Genomic DNA, 18,931 nt, shown 5'->3' with positions numbered 1-18,931 from the left:
AGTGATCATTTGCTGAAATATATTAGCCAGATTGGATCAGTGGTCCTCCTATGTTCTTTGGCCTCAAGTATTGTCGTGTGGTCAAAAGTCAGGTTTGTCACTATGTCTATTTTCGATTCAGTGTCTTTGCAGTTCATACAGAGACTTTTCGTTGTTTATTTATAGTGAAGTGTGATTGTTGTTATAGTGGGAATAGTTCTCGAGAAGACTTATTAATGGGTCTTGAAGATTTTAGCTTTACTGAAGTCAACGATGGGCCAGTTTCTGTCTACAACTGCGTCAGTGGATGAAGAAAGTATTCTGAGGGAAGTGAAACATTTCCCGGTGGTTATGTTTACAATGCCGAGGTGTCCATACTGTGTGAGAGCTAAACAACTGCTAGATGCAGAACGGATCGAATATAAGGAAAACAACTTGGATGTTCATCAGGTTAATTTTCATTGGTCTATTGATTGTACCAAGAATGAAAGGAATAGTAATTAGCAAAATTAAGAGCATCATATAAAGTCTCAGTTAAATTTAGTTTTTGTGTAATGATTATGACTTTCAAATGGCACAAAGCATTAAGTGAATAAGTGCTAAAACAGTTCTTTTGCAAGTAATTAGTCATGAGTTAGTGCACTTTTGTGATTGTTATCAAATGTAATGTAATGAGGATAATGGACGATATGCAGAATGGTATGGCGAGTAGTTCAAATAATATATCAGTTTTCGGATGAAATCCAAGGACCAAGTATCTGTAACAATTGCTGACATGAGTAATTTACTGTTGATTAGGCAGGACAGTTATGTACTACTATCTTTGGGTGAAATACTTTGTAGACATAATTAAATTTTGACTAAAAATTTGTAGATTTAATTTTTTTTTTTTTTTTTTTTCATATAAAAACTTGTTGTGCAGCTATATTTTTCAGCGTTGTTTCCCAGCAAATCATCAGTCATATATTAATGGATTAATTAGTATCACAAAGCAAACTTCGGTACCTCAGATATTTATTTGTGGTGATTTCATCGGTGGATTTACGGAACTGCAGCAATTAAAGAATTCTGGATTGTTACTAAATGCGATTGACAAATGTCGTTCTCCGGAAAAAGATTTCTGATAGCTGTTTTTTTAGTTAAAAAAAAAATCCTCGAAGATTTCTTTTTTTTTCCATTTAAGAGGTTTATTAAAACATTTTTGGATTTCCATGTTTTCCATGTCATTTTAAATTGTCTTCATATATTTTTGATTTGTGCTGTTAATGTGAAACCCTTTTTCCATTTCAAAATTGAGAGGTTTTTCCAGCTTTTTATTTCTGAACAGCGTGCATGTTATTTATTTCTGACATCCATGGTCATGAGGTTTGGATTCTTTTAGAGCTATTTATTTGCCGGCACTTCCTGATTTATTTGATACATGTTATTTTTTTAGTTGGAATGAAATTGAATTCAGTGGAAATAGTAACAGGTTAAATTTATTAATCAAATTCAGTTTTATTCAACTGAAATTGGTTTGTTAGATTTAATTAAATTGAATAAAAATAAAAAATTTTACTTTCAAGTTAACCCTTACAATTTATCTCGCAAATGTTATCAAGCGATTATTTATTCACTTCATTATCATTCATTTTTCCTCATTTTTAATTTGTCTGTAATTTTTTCTAGTCTGTTGGATTTTGTAAATGTTTTTGTTTATACGTTGAACGCTCAGACTTTGCATATGTTGATAGTACCCTCGGTGCCTATATTTAACTGCTGTTTCATCAGTTTGCTTTATAACACATTTTTACAATTTAAACGGAAAGGTTTTTTACCCTAAAATTTGTTTTTTGATTAGGTTGAACTTGTCTGAATTATATAATGAATGAAAATGTTTTGGATTGAATTGAATCACATTTTATTTATGATTAATGAAAACAAGTTGAATTATTGAGAATGCACAGAGTCAGTGTTCTGTGTGACAGAGTCATTGTTCGGTTCGGTAAGATTGAATTACGGGCTGGTCCTTCTCGGTCAAATTAGGTTTCTGGTTTTTCCGGTCTCTATGTATACATCGTATTACTTTTTTTTTTCTGCAATTTGGAAATGGCATAAGGAAGATTTCATTCTTTTAGATCAAAAGCTCTTTTAATTTGTAATATTTCGCTTGGCATTCATGTAGAAACGTATGAAATAGATATCAAAAATTTTCGTTATCGATACGATGCGTTCGATGTTTTGTGAAGGAATGCATTTACTGTTTTGTTTAGTGTTAATAAAGCATTTGGCGTGAGATCTTTTTCGGATTTATTGACACTTTTTGACATAGATCATATCTTAGATTAGTTCAAATAACAGTTGTTTGCATTTGATGAACTCTGTGCTGCACTTCATTCTGGGAATTACTGAGATAGTATAAATGATGCTACTTGTTTTGATCATTGTAGTACAAATGATTTTTCAGTTGCGGAAGGATAACTGATACTTTTATTGGATTTTATGACTATTTTCTCGATGTCTAGTGTTGAGATCTATTCGTTCCTAAAAATTTTGTACTTTTTCTTTCTGGAAGTCACTGTTTATTTCTCTGAGTGTTTACAGTTTTGATTTGGGTCATAAGTTTGTTCAAGCCGATCAAATTTTGTTTTTAGATGGATTTATTGCCACCGTTAAAGATTGATGATGAGGAAGAAGAAAAGCACTCAAGGAGTGTTCGTAATGAGTCTTTATCATCCTTGACACTTGTCGATGGTTACAACGATGATCCATTTTTGAATGTTGACTTTTGCAGTTTCAAATTACATCGTTTATTAGGCAGGTATGTTTGTTTGCACAATGCTGTTATTTCTACTTTCTTTTCATACCATTTCTTGAAACAAAGACTCAAATAATGAATTTGTAAAAAAAGTATAACTCTGATTCCTATTATAATTTATTGGATTTCATGGTACTATAAGGAATAAGGAGATTTTTACCAGGACCAATTAGTTTATCTAAAATGGTCTGCTATTAAAACATGAGATCATACCGAGTATGGCAACAGATAGATTTATGAAGTTCGATGTGAAATTATTCTGTTAAATTCAACTGATGTTAAATTTATGGAAACGTTAAAACTATTTTTCGATCTTCTCTGGAAGATGTATGAAATCATACATAGGAAACGAATGTGAAATTAAAGAAACCACTTACGCTATTTAATGTAATTCATTGCAAGTATTTTTATATTGCTTTCAGAGGGAGTTATAGCGATGTATGGAAAGCACAATGCAAGGAAGTAACAGTAGCGTTAAAGATTATCAATTCAACTGATGAAGTTCTCCGAGGAATCTTTTATCACGAGGTTTTGTATTTTCTTTTTATTTTCAGTATTATTGGACAGAAATCTTGTTAACAATATTATAGTGAGGATAAGATACAATATGTTAAATTAACAGAAACGTTTCTGTTAATGAAGTATAAAATTTCACAAAATTTATTGCTTTCTCACTAAAATTTTCAAATGAAATTTTTGCAATCATTTAAGGTGGAAGTGATGCGCAACTTAGTCCATCCAAACATCATTGAAATAATGGGTGCATGCGTTTATCCAGTATATGCTATAGCAATGGAATATATGGCATGTGGTTCTCTCGATCAATGTAAGCTTTGAATAATTTCCCATTTTTTTTCTTTTTTTTGAACGACAATTTTGATTCATTTAGATGTATGGCGTAGTTTTCTTAGTAGCTATCTTCTTACTACAATCCGTTTTGTTAATTATACAAAATAAATATCTTTTGCTCCAAAATATCTTAAAATATTTAAACACAACAACACAATTAAGTTATTCCTCGTTAATCAGTAATTACTGTCATACTAATTTTGTTGTATATACTACTTGATGCAGTTGACAGTTCTTCATACCTGTTTTACTATGGTAATTGAAAAGGACATATCCTGGAAAATAGTCGCTAAATAGCAGCCTAATTAATGACAATTTTCCAATAGATAGAGAAGATAGATAGATAGATAGATAGATAGATAGATAGATAGATAGATAGATAGATAGATAGATAGATAGATAGATAGATAGATAGATAGATAGATAGATAGATAGATAGATAGATAGATAGATAGATAGATAGATAGATAGATAGATAGATAGATAGATAGATAGATAGATAGATAGATAGATAGATAGATAGATAGATAGATAGATAGATAGATAGATAGATAGATAGATAGATAGATAGATAGATAGATAGATAGATAGATAGATAGATAGATAGATAGATAGATAGATAGATAGATAGATAGATAGATAGATAGATAGATAGATAGATAGATAGATAGATAGATAGATAGATAGATAGATAGATAGATAGATAGATAGATAGATAGATAGATAGATAGATAGATAGATAGATAGATAGATAGATAGATAGATAGATAGATAGATAGATAGATAGATAGATAGATAGATAGATAGATAGATAGATAGATAGATAGATAGATAGATAGATAGATAGATAGATAGATAGATAGATAGATAGATAGATAGATAGATAGATAGATAGATAGATAGATAGATAGATAGATAGATAGATAGATAGATAGATAGATAGATAGATAGATAGATAGATAGATAGATAGATAGATAGATAGATAGATAGATAGATAGATAAAATGATTGGTATGTTGAACTGGTTTTGGAAAGTTTTTTAATAATTTTTTTAAACAATTTCAGCAATATTTTCACCTTATACAATTTCACCTTATAGCCCCGGTAATACGGGTAGGAACAAAGTTTATTTTTAGTGTTACACAAGTCAGAAAATATAAGCTATAAGGCAGATCATGCATTCGATTGGGCGTCGCAATGTATTGATGCATTAACTTACATACACCGGAAAGGATTTGCACATGGTGATTTGAAAACTGCCAAGTATGATCTGTTTTCCTTTTTCCAGTAGGCTAAATTTTGCATCATCATGTCGAAGCTTAATTTCAAGTTTCTCACTGCATACTGCTGTATATGATTGCTCTTGCTTTAGTTTGCTGCTTGATGACAACTGCCATTGTCTTAAAGTTGCTGATTTCGGTACGATGGTGTATATGAACACTGATACAGAGTATAGGCAAGGATCAGCAGCATGGATGGCTCCTGAGGTATGCTGTGGTTTCTATAGTTCTCGATCGTTTAAATTTGATTTTTGTAATGAAAATTTGCTTGAAGGTTTGGAACAATTCAGTAATTTAGACTAAGAATAGGAAAATGGCAAAAAATATAAAAATGTACGAATTTGAAATCAGAACTCAAATTTTTTCGCAGATCATCGCTGGTTCATCACCTTCAAAGCAGTCAGATATTTATAGTTTTGGAATTGTACTCTGGGAAATAATTACACGCATGCGACCATATAGTAATTGTAAAAGTGCCGAGGAAATATTGTGGAGTGTACGTTCTTATATAAATTCACGGTTTTTATTCTATTAAGTGGAAAATTTCCAACACCTGAACGAGATTATATTAGATGATCTAGGTTATTGGGACTTTTAAAGACCTTCGAGATTAAAATTCGAGATAAAATTCTGTTTTCATTAAGCTTTTTCAGGTTTACGCTTTGAAATTTTTTTTCATTAAAGACTTTTAGGTCTATGCAGGTCTGAGGCCGCCGCATATTCAGGATATTCCAACTAAACTTATGCAAATGATTGAACGGTAGAGGTTTCATTCTTCTGGCACGAGATGAAGCCTTACTTTCCTTCACTAGTTATTAATTTCTTCAAGAATAGTGTAAAGGGAGAACAAATGTTTTTTTACAAAGTTTGAAATTCTATTTAATAAAGCATTTAAGAATCTTAAAGTCGAATTCGAAGGCCAAAACAGTTCATGTTATTTTTGTTTGTAGTTGTTGGCAGAAATTGCCAGAGGAAAGGCCTTCCATAAAAGAAATCCGAAAAGTACTTGCCATACTTCGTAAGGTAATTTTTTTTTTTTAATTTTAATATATTTAATAGGATTTTATTTCTAGTATGTATTTAGTGTGATTTACTTTGTAATCTATTTAAACCTGTTTGAATGATGAACTTTTGAAAATTTTGATGCTTGAAACATTCAGTTGGTCTGTCCTTGACAAATGATTTCAGTGCTTCCTAATTATGCCGGTAGTTCTTAACGTTTAAAAATTTGAAATAATGACTGCATTTTTAAAACAAGAACTAACGAATGTAAGTAAAGTAAATCAGAATGAGGAAAATCCTAAAATTGGGATTAAATTATGCTTTTTTACTTGCACTGTTCTCACCATTTGTTTTAAGTTTGTGTCACTTTATGTTAAAGTTTATCTTTCATTCTTGTTCTTTCATATACGTCATTCGTTTTCATGATTAGATAACGTAAGAAATGGTTGATAATAGAAGATAACGTTAAATTATGAGATATTGTATACTGTTGTCCTTTTTTGCTTGTACCACTGTTAACTGATATCGTGAATTCAGTTTCTTCCTCCCGTCTTTCAACTTTCGCATTGTTTTCATGACTTCTTGCACTTAAATTCATGTGCGCAATATGTCATTTGATCATCTTCTTTCAAACTTTATCCTTCATGCAGTATTAGATGACTACGTTTTTAAAGCAAACTGTTATTAAGCTAATACTAAGAGCTTGTCATTCAAAATAACCAATGATATTTGCTCCTATCGACCGAACTGTTGTTGTCCACTTATATCTTATTATTATGCCATTCTGAGAGTTCGTTCGGAAGACCTTTAGTATCTCCAAAATTGTTATATTCTAATTATATGACTAATAATCAGTCAAACTCAGATATAGTCGTTTCTTTCTATATATCTCGCATGTACTTCATCAAAGAATAATTTCAGCAACCGTAATGATGTGAAAAGTTCGTACAGTATAGCAGTTTTCCATCCTTGCTTAGATTTATCATATGTATGCGCTCTCAGTGTGTACGCTGTTGTATACTATATGTATACCTTACTAATCATTCAATTTGTAATGTATCTTCGATCGTCATAGTGAGAAGTTTCACGAAGACCACATCTCTCGAGATTCATCACACTTGAAAGAATCTTATTCGCATGCCGATTCGTTACCACTCATTCAGTGTAAAGGATACATTGTCTTAATAATTGATAATAATAGATTAATACTATATATATATATATATATTTTTTTTTTTTTCAGATGTATCCAAATTCCAATGAACCATTGATATATTCTGAAACTTATTCGAAGCTAACGGTAATAATTGATAATGCATATAATTTAACGATAATTATGAAGAATTGATGGAATTAATAAAATTGGTCCTAGTTAGATCTGCCCTGGGTGAAATCCCCAGCTAGCTTCTTTTATATAGCTTTTTCTTGATCGCTAAAACTCCTTCTTATTCACGAGATATACTATAATTTGTCGAGAATGTTTACCGTCGGTATTTTCTTAATAGATCTTTTTCATTTGAAAATAAATAGTTCCAAGTAAAGTGCAGCCAGCAGCGTGTCATTGCTGGTTGATTTATCTTGTTTTATTGATTTGAAATGTAATTCATCTTTTATTGAAAAAAAAAAAAAATAATAATTCATCCAATTTCCTGCTTTCATTCTGAAAATTTCTAGAAAGAACTCACTGACAATAAGAATGGCGTTGGCAGTATGGAATGTAGTATGACCAAAAAGGAAATAATTACAGGAATCGATCACGAATCATCACCCAATCTAGCAGAAGAGATTGAAACGCTGAAGAAAAAGTATGAGCAGCCATATAGTGAATTAGATAAATGCATAAGTAATTAGTTGTAACTATATCTGATTTCAATCAAGATGTTTTGAGCAGTGTCAATAATTTCTTATCAATCGACTGATAAGAAGTTAAGGATTGAGCAGTACGTCCTTGTTGCACTCTGTAGCATCCTAAGGTTTAGAAAAGTTAGCTTTTTGTCTTTTCAAAAGGACAGCCTATCAATTAGTCGCGCTAAATGTGGAAATCGTGTAAACCAAATTGAGCGAACAGCCATTCCTATTTAGTCACATGATCTTTGAGTTTCAGTTTTTGATGAAAAGACACTTTAAGTATCTGTTTACAGACACTCATTAATTCAACAGTATGAAAATATTGCGAGCTGCACAGAATTGTTACGCGAAAAGGTTTGCTCAAGAATTTGTTACAAGAAATTCATTCTTGTTGCTTTTTTCCTTCTTTTGGAAGGTATGTTTATCGTTAATTTGATTTTTTCGACTACATAAAGCTATGCATACCGTACACAAACGTTGTTGTCTATATTAAAAATATATGCTGTTTATAATGCAATACACATTGCCTTTCAGTTGGAGTTATGGAAGAATTTGAATTCAAATTAGAAACATTACAACGACTGGTGGTTATGAGTTACGTATCTTAGAAACACAAATAAAACCATATGAACATTAGCAACTTAACAGCAGAACAGAAGTAGCTGTAATTAGGAAAAGGTTGTTGCAGGTGTTCATTGTTGTAAATATTTTCAAATTGTTAAACTATTTTCCTCCTTGATCTTGATGAAGGCTTTACTGTTCATTTTGTTATACATTGATATTTTCTTCAGTTTTGTACAGAATTAATTTTTTGAAGCATTTTTAAATTGGAAGAATCGAAATTTGAAGAATGGCACAGTATAGAAAACTTTGAAGTTGCTTTATATTAAGCAACACCAAACTGTCAGGAATGATCATGAATGTCAGTGACCATTAAATTGTAGTTTAAAAAAATTTTTTTCTTGTTAATTGATTTTGAGAAAAAGTTATTTGTGAAATATCGGGACTATTGGGTGATTCGTAGAAAAAGGAAAATTTGATGGCACATTCACAACTTTATTAGGCCTTGTATAGTAATTGAGTGTTCTTAGTAGTCCGAGAAGGGGTTTTCTAGTTTGTGACTATATGTGATATCACTTCATTCACGTTTTAGACTAATGTGACGTGAGATCTAATTTAGAAAATGCTTACTACACGACCAAGTTATGTACATTGTCGGAATTCTCTATTTTCACTTCTTGCATTGTCTGAACAAAGCTGAAATAATATGAAAAGTTTGACATACTACTCCTTCTCTCTAATGGGCAACCATTTCTGGAAGAAATAATTCGATTCTTCTGTAAAGTAAACCTTTTTAGAGCGATTTGAAGTAGACACTTTTTTAAAGGTCCTTTTTATATGTTGATTTTGAATTCATTATTCACCCTTTCCATCAAATTTTGGTTTTTTTTCAATTTGTTTGATTAATAATGCCATACTGCCTTTCACTGATGATGAAAACTTTTTCTGTTTTATGCTGAATTTCCACTACAGTTTTTTTTCTAATAAATTACAAATCCAAATGACTATACTCATTACATATCACTTGACTTTTCGTTAGACTACTTCGACTCCACTAGTTCTTACTGATATTTTATGACAATTTTGAGGATGTATATTATGCTTTGTTTTTTGTTTTTTTTTTGACATTAACTTTTCCTTGTCATTTTCTCTGTAATCTGTTTTTTCTCAAACAAAACTTTTTCTATGGGTTTTTGTATGAATATTATGTTCCATTCCATATATTTTATAGCATCTATAATAGATAATCACTTGCATGTTCTACTGTTTGCCACTCGATGGCACTTCTGCAAAAATTCCAAATTTATTTCATTTTTCTAAATCGATCTCTTTTTTTCTTTTCGCAATGAGTTGTGGAGTATTGCTGCCAGTAAGTTAGAAAACTGTCATGTTTTTCATAGATTATGTTTATGTTTTTGAAATTTTAAGTTGCCTTTTCAAAATTGCCTTTAAATTAATCCATATTTGAAGAATTGTTTCTCTTATTGCTTTCAAAGTTCTTTGTTGCAGGTAATTTGTGGTAAGACATGTGTGAAGCATTTGATATATTTTCTTTGCAATTAAAAGAATATTTATAAATAAGCAAGCTTCTTCGTTTATAACTTGCAAGAGAAGTGTTGTCAATTAAATCAGCCTACTCTTCACCTATCATTATTTCCTTAAAAATGGGAAAGACAGGAACTGAATGTCAAATATAAATTCTGAGGTATTTTAATCATAAATATATCATAGTAATATAAACTTGTGTTATTAAGCTGATTGGGATTTAAACAAATTTAAAATGAAAGGAGCTAAAGAATTTAATCTCCCAATGATATAGAAAGGCAAAATTTCTTCTTTTGGATTCTGATTGGATAGATCAGAATATGATATATTTATGATTAAAATAGAATATCCATGAAATGGAATGGTTCAGGGGAAGTTTACAAAACAGTTAAATGAATTAGCGAGTTGTCACCAGTTGTCTCATTTGTTTTCCATTAAAGAATCCATATTTCCAATTAAAGTCACCCTTACTAGACCTTTAAATTCCTAAAATATTCCTTTCCTGATCGGAATGCTATATGTTGTATTCTCAATATAACAATATTCAACAGAAGAAAGAAATGAAGGCAAATTTATTTCTTAAATTTAATTTACCTGTTTACACGCTTCACAACTTCTACTTCTTTGCTGAAAAGATTCTAGAAATAACTAATGGAGTAGGATTTCTTCTTACTTCTTGAATATGCATAAATTGTAGAGGTAGAAAAAAGATGGATTGGTAGTATCTCTCTTACCGGAATGTTTTAAATAGGTTCTCATGAATAGAGATGACCGGCTTAAATGTAGGACATTTGTTGCAGAAAAACGATTGCATTTTCTAGGTCAAAAATTAAATTTACAACAATCAAACGCTAAGATAGATTCCAGTAATTCTTCTTTTTCCATTTCGAGAATACAATGTAAGAATATATCATAATTCTTACATTGTATTCTCGACCTTAAACCCTTATTTTGCATTTTTAAATTAACTTCCACTCTAACTAATCCAGCGGTAGATGGGTCGGGAAGATAATTTATCACATTATTTACTAAGATACCCGCACTTCCTTTCCCGAACACATTTTGCGTTCTTGCTTGCGAAAGAAAGTGACTTCGTGGTAATGGGAAGAGAGATTTTCCAGAAATTTATAACACATAAATGAAGATCGCTTAATTCTTGGATATGAACATAATTTTTTTTTTTCACTGCGAAAATATTAATAAATTTTTATATAACATTATCTGATTATTAGTTGTAGAACATGTTGCACTCTTTTTAAAGACACGTAAAATTTTTGGGGATCGTAAAATTTTTGAAGTTTATTCTGAAACTTGATATTACAGATTTCATACACAAAAAAGAAAACTTTCGTGAAAGGTAGGTAGGGTAAGTTATGCAACCCAAATTATTTCTAAAAAAATCCTTTGTAAAGTCGCGCTTTTTGAATTTTAAGCCGAATCTCAGAAAACTTTTAACAATTACATGGATTCGGATGCTTTGGACACAGGACGTGAGAGAGCTTATCAGTTGGCGATTATCACTGCGCTTATCATTGCTGTCCTACCATTCGTAGCATTTATAGCACTAACACCAACTGTAAACCAATATATCAGTACTATCAGTTATCAGCTACAAAATGATTTCTTTTTCTGCGAGGTAACTTTAATGCGTTCATTTGTAAAAGTCATCCGATGCTAAATTAATTTCAAATAACCACCAACACTGACAAAGCATAGCCAACGTACTTCCGCCACCACTATGACTTGAATACTAGCTCTTGTGACATTTACTTTAGATAGAATTACTTTACTGACAAACTAGAAGTTTAATCAATCTTGTCAACAGACAGTAATGTCAGGCACGTAAGGTGCTGTTGTCAATAAATTAACTGCGCAATGTGTTACAGTGGATTCGGCTAGTTCACCGGGAATAATTGTTCGATTTCTAGATAGAAAGTTCAAGAATCAGTGATTCTTTTCTTTCAGGAAACTGCGTTTAATTTTTATGGTTATACTAGTATGAATAAAAATTATGGCGGAAATGTCGATGAAGTAGGAAACAAAACTAGCAGCGCTTTGGAGGTATGAAAACAAATTTTATAATTTTTTGGTTATCAATAATCAAAATTCCCGCGAAATCCATGTATTAGTTTCATCTGATACATGGATTTGCCAATTAATTTTCGCTCTTTGCCGGTAAGGATGAATTCGTATTGTCAGGAATGATCTCTCTCTCTCTCTCATTTTCATTTCATTTCATGAAATAAACTATCCAATCTTCCACCTTTTCTGTTTTAGCTAAACACCATATTCGAGTATTTGAATTGCTCTCAGAATTCCGAGAAATGTCAGGACAAATGGCGACAAGCTAGTCGAAAAGTTCGCAGTATACCTATTGAGGTACTAGAAGAAGTGCCAACAGCAGCAACTTTTCTCGTCAAATACGCCCCATCTTCGAATACAGCCGAACCAGAACATGCAATTGCGCAAAATGTCGGCCAATTAAACGAAGTGACAGTGGCGGAAATTGATTTCCAACAGTCTGTTATTAGGAAAATGGCAGAAGATTCTAGTGTCATTTGGCATAATGATGGTACTGAAGAGGTTACAGCAGAACCTGAAGCATCACTCTTCCGTACTTATAGATTCATATCCTCGACTACAAACTATCTGCAAGAATTGTCGGTGACACATCCACCTGTGTCACAAGTTATGCAAAGTGATACGACCAGAATAAGCAGCGATGGTCGGGAGTGCAGGTATTATCATACTTTGAAAAAATGGGTAGAATTGGGATAGGAAAATGTTGTATGAATTAGGATGGTTTTTGAAACATTTCGGTTCACAAAGACTTTTTTCAATTGGTGCCTAAGATTTTTTGAAGCATAAATCGTTTGATCGATAAACTAAAGTAACGGAGAAATTTAAAAATAGGAATTTTGAAAAAAATTACACTAAATGTTTCATTTTCTACTTAGAAAATTTAAACCTTAAAATCTTCAAACTTAATTACAAAGTTCATTTTCTTAATATCAGAAAAAATTTAAGGTGTTCTGCTCTGCCTGGGCCTAAAGGTTTGCCAGGACGTAAAGGACTTAAAGGTGCTCCCGGTGCCCAGGGAGCTCCTGGATTCCCTGCACGGATGCCCTGCGAGCCACCAATTGACGTGAAAAAAATATGTGCCGACCCATGCCCAGTCGGTAAACAAGGGAAACAAGGACCAACGGTGAGCTTTCTTTCCGAATTTCAAAAATACTTGCTGGAAATCAAGAAGTGTATTAGCGACTGATTTCTTTTGTAAATGTTTTTCAGCGCTGCAAATAATTGGAGAAACTTGTTGGCTGTTAAAATAATCTAGCACAAAATTGGATCTAGAAAGACATCTTTTTCAGGGATCCCCGGGAGATAAAGGTGCAACGGGAATCCCTGGTGTCCACGGCAAAAATGGCAAGGATGGAAAAATTGGTCCTACGGGACCAAGAGGTCCACCAGGAATTCCAGGATTGGACGGAGATATAGGTGATCCAGGGATCGATGCGACACCGACACCATTCATTCCCGGACCTCCTGGTCCAAGTGGTGAGGTTGGACCTGTTGGACCACCCGGTTTGTTCTTTCGCTTTTCACCGCGAAAAATTGCTTTTGTAATTATAGTATACATTCGGATGGAAAATTTAAAAATTCGACTGATACTCGAGAAGTTTTTGAAAGTTAGAAAATTACAATTTGATATTTTTCACTGTAGCTATTCCAGGACCACGTGGAATGCCTGGAATTGATGGACCGCCAGGACCAACAGGTAAACGTGGACTTCCGGGTGAGGATGGACTATCTGGAAATCGAGGATCCCCAGGATTACCTGGACCAGTCGGAAAAGTTGGACCAGATGGAAATGTTGGAGTATGAGATTTTAGTCATCTTTTTTCTGGAGCTTACAAGAGAATTTTCCCGTTTTTGTTGAACCATACTCTTTACTTCATCAGTTTTCTCCATTCAAAAGAATTAAATTCAAGAAGGGAAGATGCATCACTATCTTTTGATACTTTATTTATGTTAGTCTAATTTTGACAATGTGAGGAGTAACTTCTTTTCATTATAAATGATGGGGAAATGTCAGATTTATTTGTTGTATTTCATTGTATGTAAAATGAAGAGGTGAAAGATTAGTAATTGGATATTTACTACCTAATTGCAAAAAAGTTTCAATTAAAATACAAATCGAAACTCTTACTTCGTTTATTAATCAAAATTACAGGTTTGTCCAACGTACTGTGCCACGGATGGCGGTGTGTTCTTTGTCAAACCTCCGGAGTGGTTCGAAGATTGATTGCGGCAGAAATTGTTGTTAACGAAATTTGTCTTCGATTAAATTGTTTGAGATAAATTTCCATCTTAATTGTTTAATATGTTGTGCCATCAAATACTACTCATGCAAATTGCGCCAGAATTTCTGCAGGTGCACTAGTGTTAGTGCTAATGGTTAAGGAGAAATATTAATATTATTTCTTTTTGATTCTCTATCTAAACTTTATTAAAAAGCCATATCACATCAATCTGTTATTTACTTCCCATCTTCAAGGCAGAATCGAACTTGCAATATTTGAACTCGAATTTACGTCAATTTTTACTTTATGCAAATCAAGCGGCTCTACATTCCACTTCTTTCTTTTCACTTACAATAGAACGCAATTTAGGTCGTCATTGATCGAATTCGATGTTTTCTCATATATGAAATAAACGTACGGAGAAGTTAGATGACATTCAGGTGACATTTACGTGATTTAGAAATTAAGAACTTTAATATATATTGACTGGAAGACTTTAATATTGATCTCTAGAGTTATTCCTTCTTGAAAAATTATTTACCTTCCAAAAAAGCTTATCGTCCAAAGCCTTAGCCAACTTCAACGCTAGATTTGAATTGTACAATGATTCCTGCACCTCTAATTTTTATACGACAGGTACATGTCTGTTTATGTTTATCTATAAAGATAGGCATTTTAAGAGTGGTCATTAGCTGTCGTTTGTTGGATTGATTTCATTTTATTGAAGGGAATGGGGAAATATATGAAATGGAGTGCCCGTCATCCTATTTCAGTCCATATATTATCAAAATGTCCTTTGATGGCTAACTGTTGTAGTAAATTCAAAAGATCTTTCGTTAGAGTCTTATTTTCTACTTCAGAAAATAAAAGAAACCTGAATTTTGCCTTCATAACAAACATCTGATTATTACTGATAAGCAAACGGTGCTAACGTTTTGAAATTATAAACCTTTTCGTTCTTTCTTTTAATTTTTGCCAACATTCAAAATTTTCCACTTTTACAAAATGCACCGATATATTTCGATTTCTAGCCGTCACTCTGTCTAATGATACTATGAGTAAGTATCATCCTTCAAGAAAAGTCTCTTCAAACCGCTTTCTTGTCTTGAATTCAACCATCCAAGTACACAGTTCAACCTCTTCTCTCGACTCTTTACTGCCTACATTACATTCTCGAATTTAACTCTCTCGGATGATACTCTGTTCACTAATTGTAATTGCTTATTAAGTAAAATATGCTTAATAAGCAATTATTAGTAGACCAGTGATCAAATGATCGTTACCTGTTGTGACGATCTGCTAATTACTATATTATCGGTGTGCACAGTGATTGATGTTATTTCCAATTCTTCGGTTTGAAAAAGCTAGCGAGGAATATGTCTAGGCTTAGGCTTAGGCTTAGCTCACAATCTGCGATAAGGAATACTTCTTCAACTTTCCTCAACGATTTCAGCACCAGTTATGTAACACAGTTATATTTTCAATTGAAGCAATCCGATTTAATATGTCAAACATAACGCGCACCTGTCGGAAAACCGAAAAAATATTTATTACACACTAAATGTTTAGAATAATGCTAATGATTCATCACTATAAACCAATTCCTTATTCTTTTGTTATATCTCATTTTTGAAACAATGAATGCTTTATCTAAATCTCAAATAGTAAATGTACATCTGTCTTCTTCCTTCTTCATTGAAAATGGTAATCTGCTAAGCCAAGTCCACTTCATACATTTTTAAAATTCTTCTCTAATCAAATCAACCGATAACAAAGAAACGATCGGTGACAGTCTTCTCGTCCTCCTACTCAACAGTACCATTTATTCCTTCGCTGTTTCAATTATTCAACTGTATATTGTATCGATTCACATTTATAAAGAAAATAAACGATATCTGGGTTGATCTTGCTCGTAGACAAGAAACAAAAGGTTCAGTTCAAATTTCTACAAACTTAAAGTAAGTCAAGTGAACTTAACTAAGCCAAATCATCTACTCTTCTAACTAAAAATTTACTTCAAATTCACGACGTATCTGCCAATGAACAGTGATAGCGTACGTCAGATCTGCTAAATTCTTTTCCTCCTTTCTTCTCGTCAAATCCTTCACACATCTGAGCACTGATGGGGAAGTGCTGATGACCGAGGATTACACTCATTGTGACCAGTGGTCATTACAGCCGCTTCGACTCAACGTCACGCGATTCTCTCCTAGATTTCTTGCTTAGCCAAATAAACAAAGCTCCATTGACTTTCCGGAAGTTTTCCGAAGATGCAATTGCATTCCTAATTTGATTCTTATCAAGCAATTGTGCCATCATAGAAAAGTACACTTCATGCTTTATAGACTTCTTTCATTCAATTTCAAAATAAATACTATAATTTGAAGTGTCAATTATTCTCTTTATGATCAACTTTAATTGAAGTGCGATAAAGCTTTGCAGGTTGTTAAAATACCAATTAATTAATTATATCGGATTCATCCATCTCTTTTTGTTTCTTCATTGTTTCTTTTGAAATCAGTATAATTCCATTTTATTCCTCATCTGAAAAGGTTCCTTTCATGCTGAAATTCTGTTATCAAATTTGTTATCAGGAGAGTGTGAGATGAAAATATCCTTCAGAAATTCCTGCGACAATGCATAAAAGCGAGATTCTGTCTGATCTGCTCATTCATAATTAATTTGTGCTGTAAACAAATTGTGCTTACGAAGTGTTAGTCCTATTTCACACTTGAATACATTTTAAAGAAGTTCAAAATATAAGAAAGAAAAATATTAAAATCTTTTTATTAGTGCGCGGCAATGCGTTCAGTTATTTTGAAAGGCAGTAAGTTCACGAATTTCTAATTACAATTAATATAGATTTTTGCTTCAGTAAGACGAAAAAAATAAGATGACTGTTGAGATCAGAGATCAGAAAATCAGAAATTTTAGAAACAATTCACATTAACACCGTCGTCAAAGAGGATGAACAGAATACGTGATGTCTGACGTCACGTTTTTTCCTGATGGTGACATAACCGAATACTTGCATAACCACCATCAAAGCACCTTCACTGCCAGCACTGACTTACGTGATACTGACGTGTAATGCAAAATGTGGCATGACAGTATCTCGTGACTTACGTAATAGATGCAAAACATTACAAGCAGAAATATAACACATTTTTACATCCTATTTATTGTTTTTCTTTCATTTGTATTTATTACTAATTATTGTTCAGTCACTATTCCAGAGCTGAACTTACCAAAATTCTTATTAAAAATATTAATTGTCAAAATACAAACTATCAAAAATTCTGCCAAGCTCAACTATACCTAAGTTTGTCTGTTCCAAATTTATTGACAAGTTAAATTTAACATTGAAATTTAAAGCCAATAATATTTCTCGCAGTACATTTCTCTCCAAGTGGAAGTCAAAAAGAACTCTTTCAACAGTTCTTTTAAATCCATATAATTTATGGACAGCTTGGCCTCATTTATAGCAGCTTGGCTTCATTTATAGCAGCTTGGCTTTTTTCACTCATTTATTATGAGAAAAGCTATAGCTCTGCTCTCTGTCTTAGTTTGTCGAAGCTTGGCTCATTTATCAGTTTCCGTATGAAAAGTAATGCTATTTACGATTACAGCAATGTTTCCTCACTTCTGCTATACTCTATGGTCATTGCTACAAAATAAATTAATGGAAGGTATTATTTCTTGTCTGACCAAAGAAGAATGCATGCTGCATGTTGCATGTTGCATGCTGCTTGCTTATCTACTCGCTTAAATTGAAATATTATCCAAGTCATGCATTTATTTCAGATCAATAATTATAATCAATAATTTTCCAACCTGGCATATATACTTAAAATCTTAATCTTTATAAATTCAACTGAATACAAAAACGCTTTAGTCGATCATTTGAAGGTCATTTCATTTATTCCTGAAATAATTGTCATAGTGCAGTGCAATGCAGTGATACTTAACTAATGGAATGACTGACTGACTGACTGACTCACTGATTGACTGACTGACTGACTCACTGATTGACTGACTGACTGACTGACTCACTGATTGACTGACTGACTGACTGACTCACTGACTGGTACGAGTAGAAATTAGCCATCAGATGGCGCATAATCGTTCCTATAAAGCAAACAGATGTTTTGAGACGAACGACTACAAGGAAACATGAAGCGATCACTAATAAATCATTCATGGAATTGTCATTTCCATTTCAATGACTTGTGCCTTACGCAAAAGTCATTATTCATTGCGTGGACAGAAGTGGATAAAACCGTCACCAAAAAACATAGCTTATCTTCTGAGCATATTGCCTGTCCTGAAGTGAAGCGACGATGTGTGGAATGAAAAGGTGGAGATTGTCTTATGTCAAAGGTCATAGTGTAATTAGAGTTGTGCAGGAGTACATGTCATGCCACATTCTTAACAAGTATTCAACAGGTTATGCAATTTCTTTTTTTTTTTTTTTATTTAATTGTTTCAATTTTTTAATTGTAAGTGTGATAGTTCGATTTTCTCTTCTATTTCGTTTACTTCTTCATTCATCACTTTTTTAAACTTTTATTCCAAAAATTGTTGGCTCGGATAAATTTAATATACGAATAGTTATCAAATTTCAGACTTCCGTTCGGATAGAAATCCTAGTCCCGAAAGGTAGATTCAAACTCTGAGAGATACCGTAGATACTTCAGGTTCTTTTACTTATCCTACCAAATGCTACCCTTGCATTTGGATTGTCGTGGTGATGTCATTCATTGGTA

At 32.5% G+C, this 18,931-nt stretch overlaps 3 protein-coding genes across 5 annotated transcripts; all 3 read left to right on the top strand.

The window, feature by feature from the left end:
* Positions 1-252: 252 nt before the first annotated feature.
* Positions 253-1,103, top strand: Bm7426 (Glutaredoxin family protein; the record flags this gene model as incomplete). Its single annotated transcript, XM_001896638.1, has 2 exons — positions 253-429; positions 915-1,103. The coding sequence occupies 2 exons, from the start codon at positions 253-255 to the stop codon at positions 1,101-1,103; spliced, it is 366 nt and encodes a 121-aa protein (XP_001896673.1).
* Positions 1,104-2,612: 1,509 nt separating this feature from the next.
* Positions 2,613-8,322, top strand: Bm10748 (Protein kinase domain containing protein; the record flags this gene model as incomplete). The annotated part of the gene is made up of 12 exons (XM_001896639.2): positions 2,613-2,779; positions 3,199-3,304; positions 3,488-3,602; positions 4,762-4,888; positions 4,998-5,112; positions 5,276-5,401; positions 5,598-5,665; positions 5,856-5,928; positions 7,151-7,207; positions 7,582-7,712; positions 8,049-8,109; positions 8,290-8,322. The coding sequence occupies 12 exons, from the start codon at positions 2,613-2,615 to the stop codon at positions 8,320-8,322; spliced, it is 1,179 nt and encodes a 392-aa protein (XP_001896674.2).
* Positions 8,323-11,323: 3,001 nt separating this feature from the next.
* Positions 11,324-14,167, top strand: Bma-col-46 (Cuticle collagen 3A3, putative; the record flags this gene model as incomplete). 3 transcript variants are annotated; one of them, XM_043082768.1, is made up of 7 exons in its annotated part: positions 11,324-11,497; positions 11,827-11,922; positions 12,139-12,599; positions 12,889-13,066; positions 13,233-13,446; positions 13,595-13,740; positions 14,096-14,167. In XM_043082768.1, the coding sequence occupies 7 exons, from the start codon at positions 11,324-11,326 to the stop codon at positions 14,165-14,167; spliced, it is 1,341 nt and encodes a 446-aa protein (XP_042938702.1). The 3 variants fall into 3 exon arrangements, with proteins under 3 accessions (XP_042938702.1, XP_001896675.1, XP_042938703.1); XM_001896640.2 differs by lacking the exon at positions 11,324-11,497 and having other exon boundaries at positions 11,860-11,922; XM_043082769.1 differs by lacking the exons at positions 11,324-11,497; positions 11,827-11,922 and having other exon boundaries at positions 12,397-12,599.
* Between the last annotated feature and the right edge of the window lie 4,764 nt (positions 14,168-18,931).

This window comes from Brugia malayi, assembly GCF_000002995.4.
Source record: "Brugia malayi strain FR3 genome assembly, contig: Bm_008, whole genome shotgun sequence".
NCBI classification, from domain to species: domain Eukaryota; kingdom Metazoa; phylum Nematoda; class Chromadorea; order Rhabditida; family Onchocercidae; genus Brugia; species Brugia malayi.
This window is presented reverse-complemented; position numbering and strand designations above follow the sequence as displayed.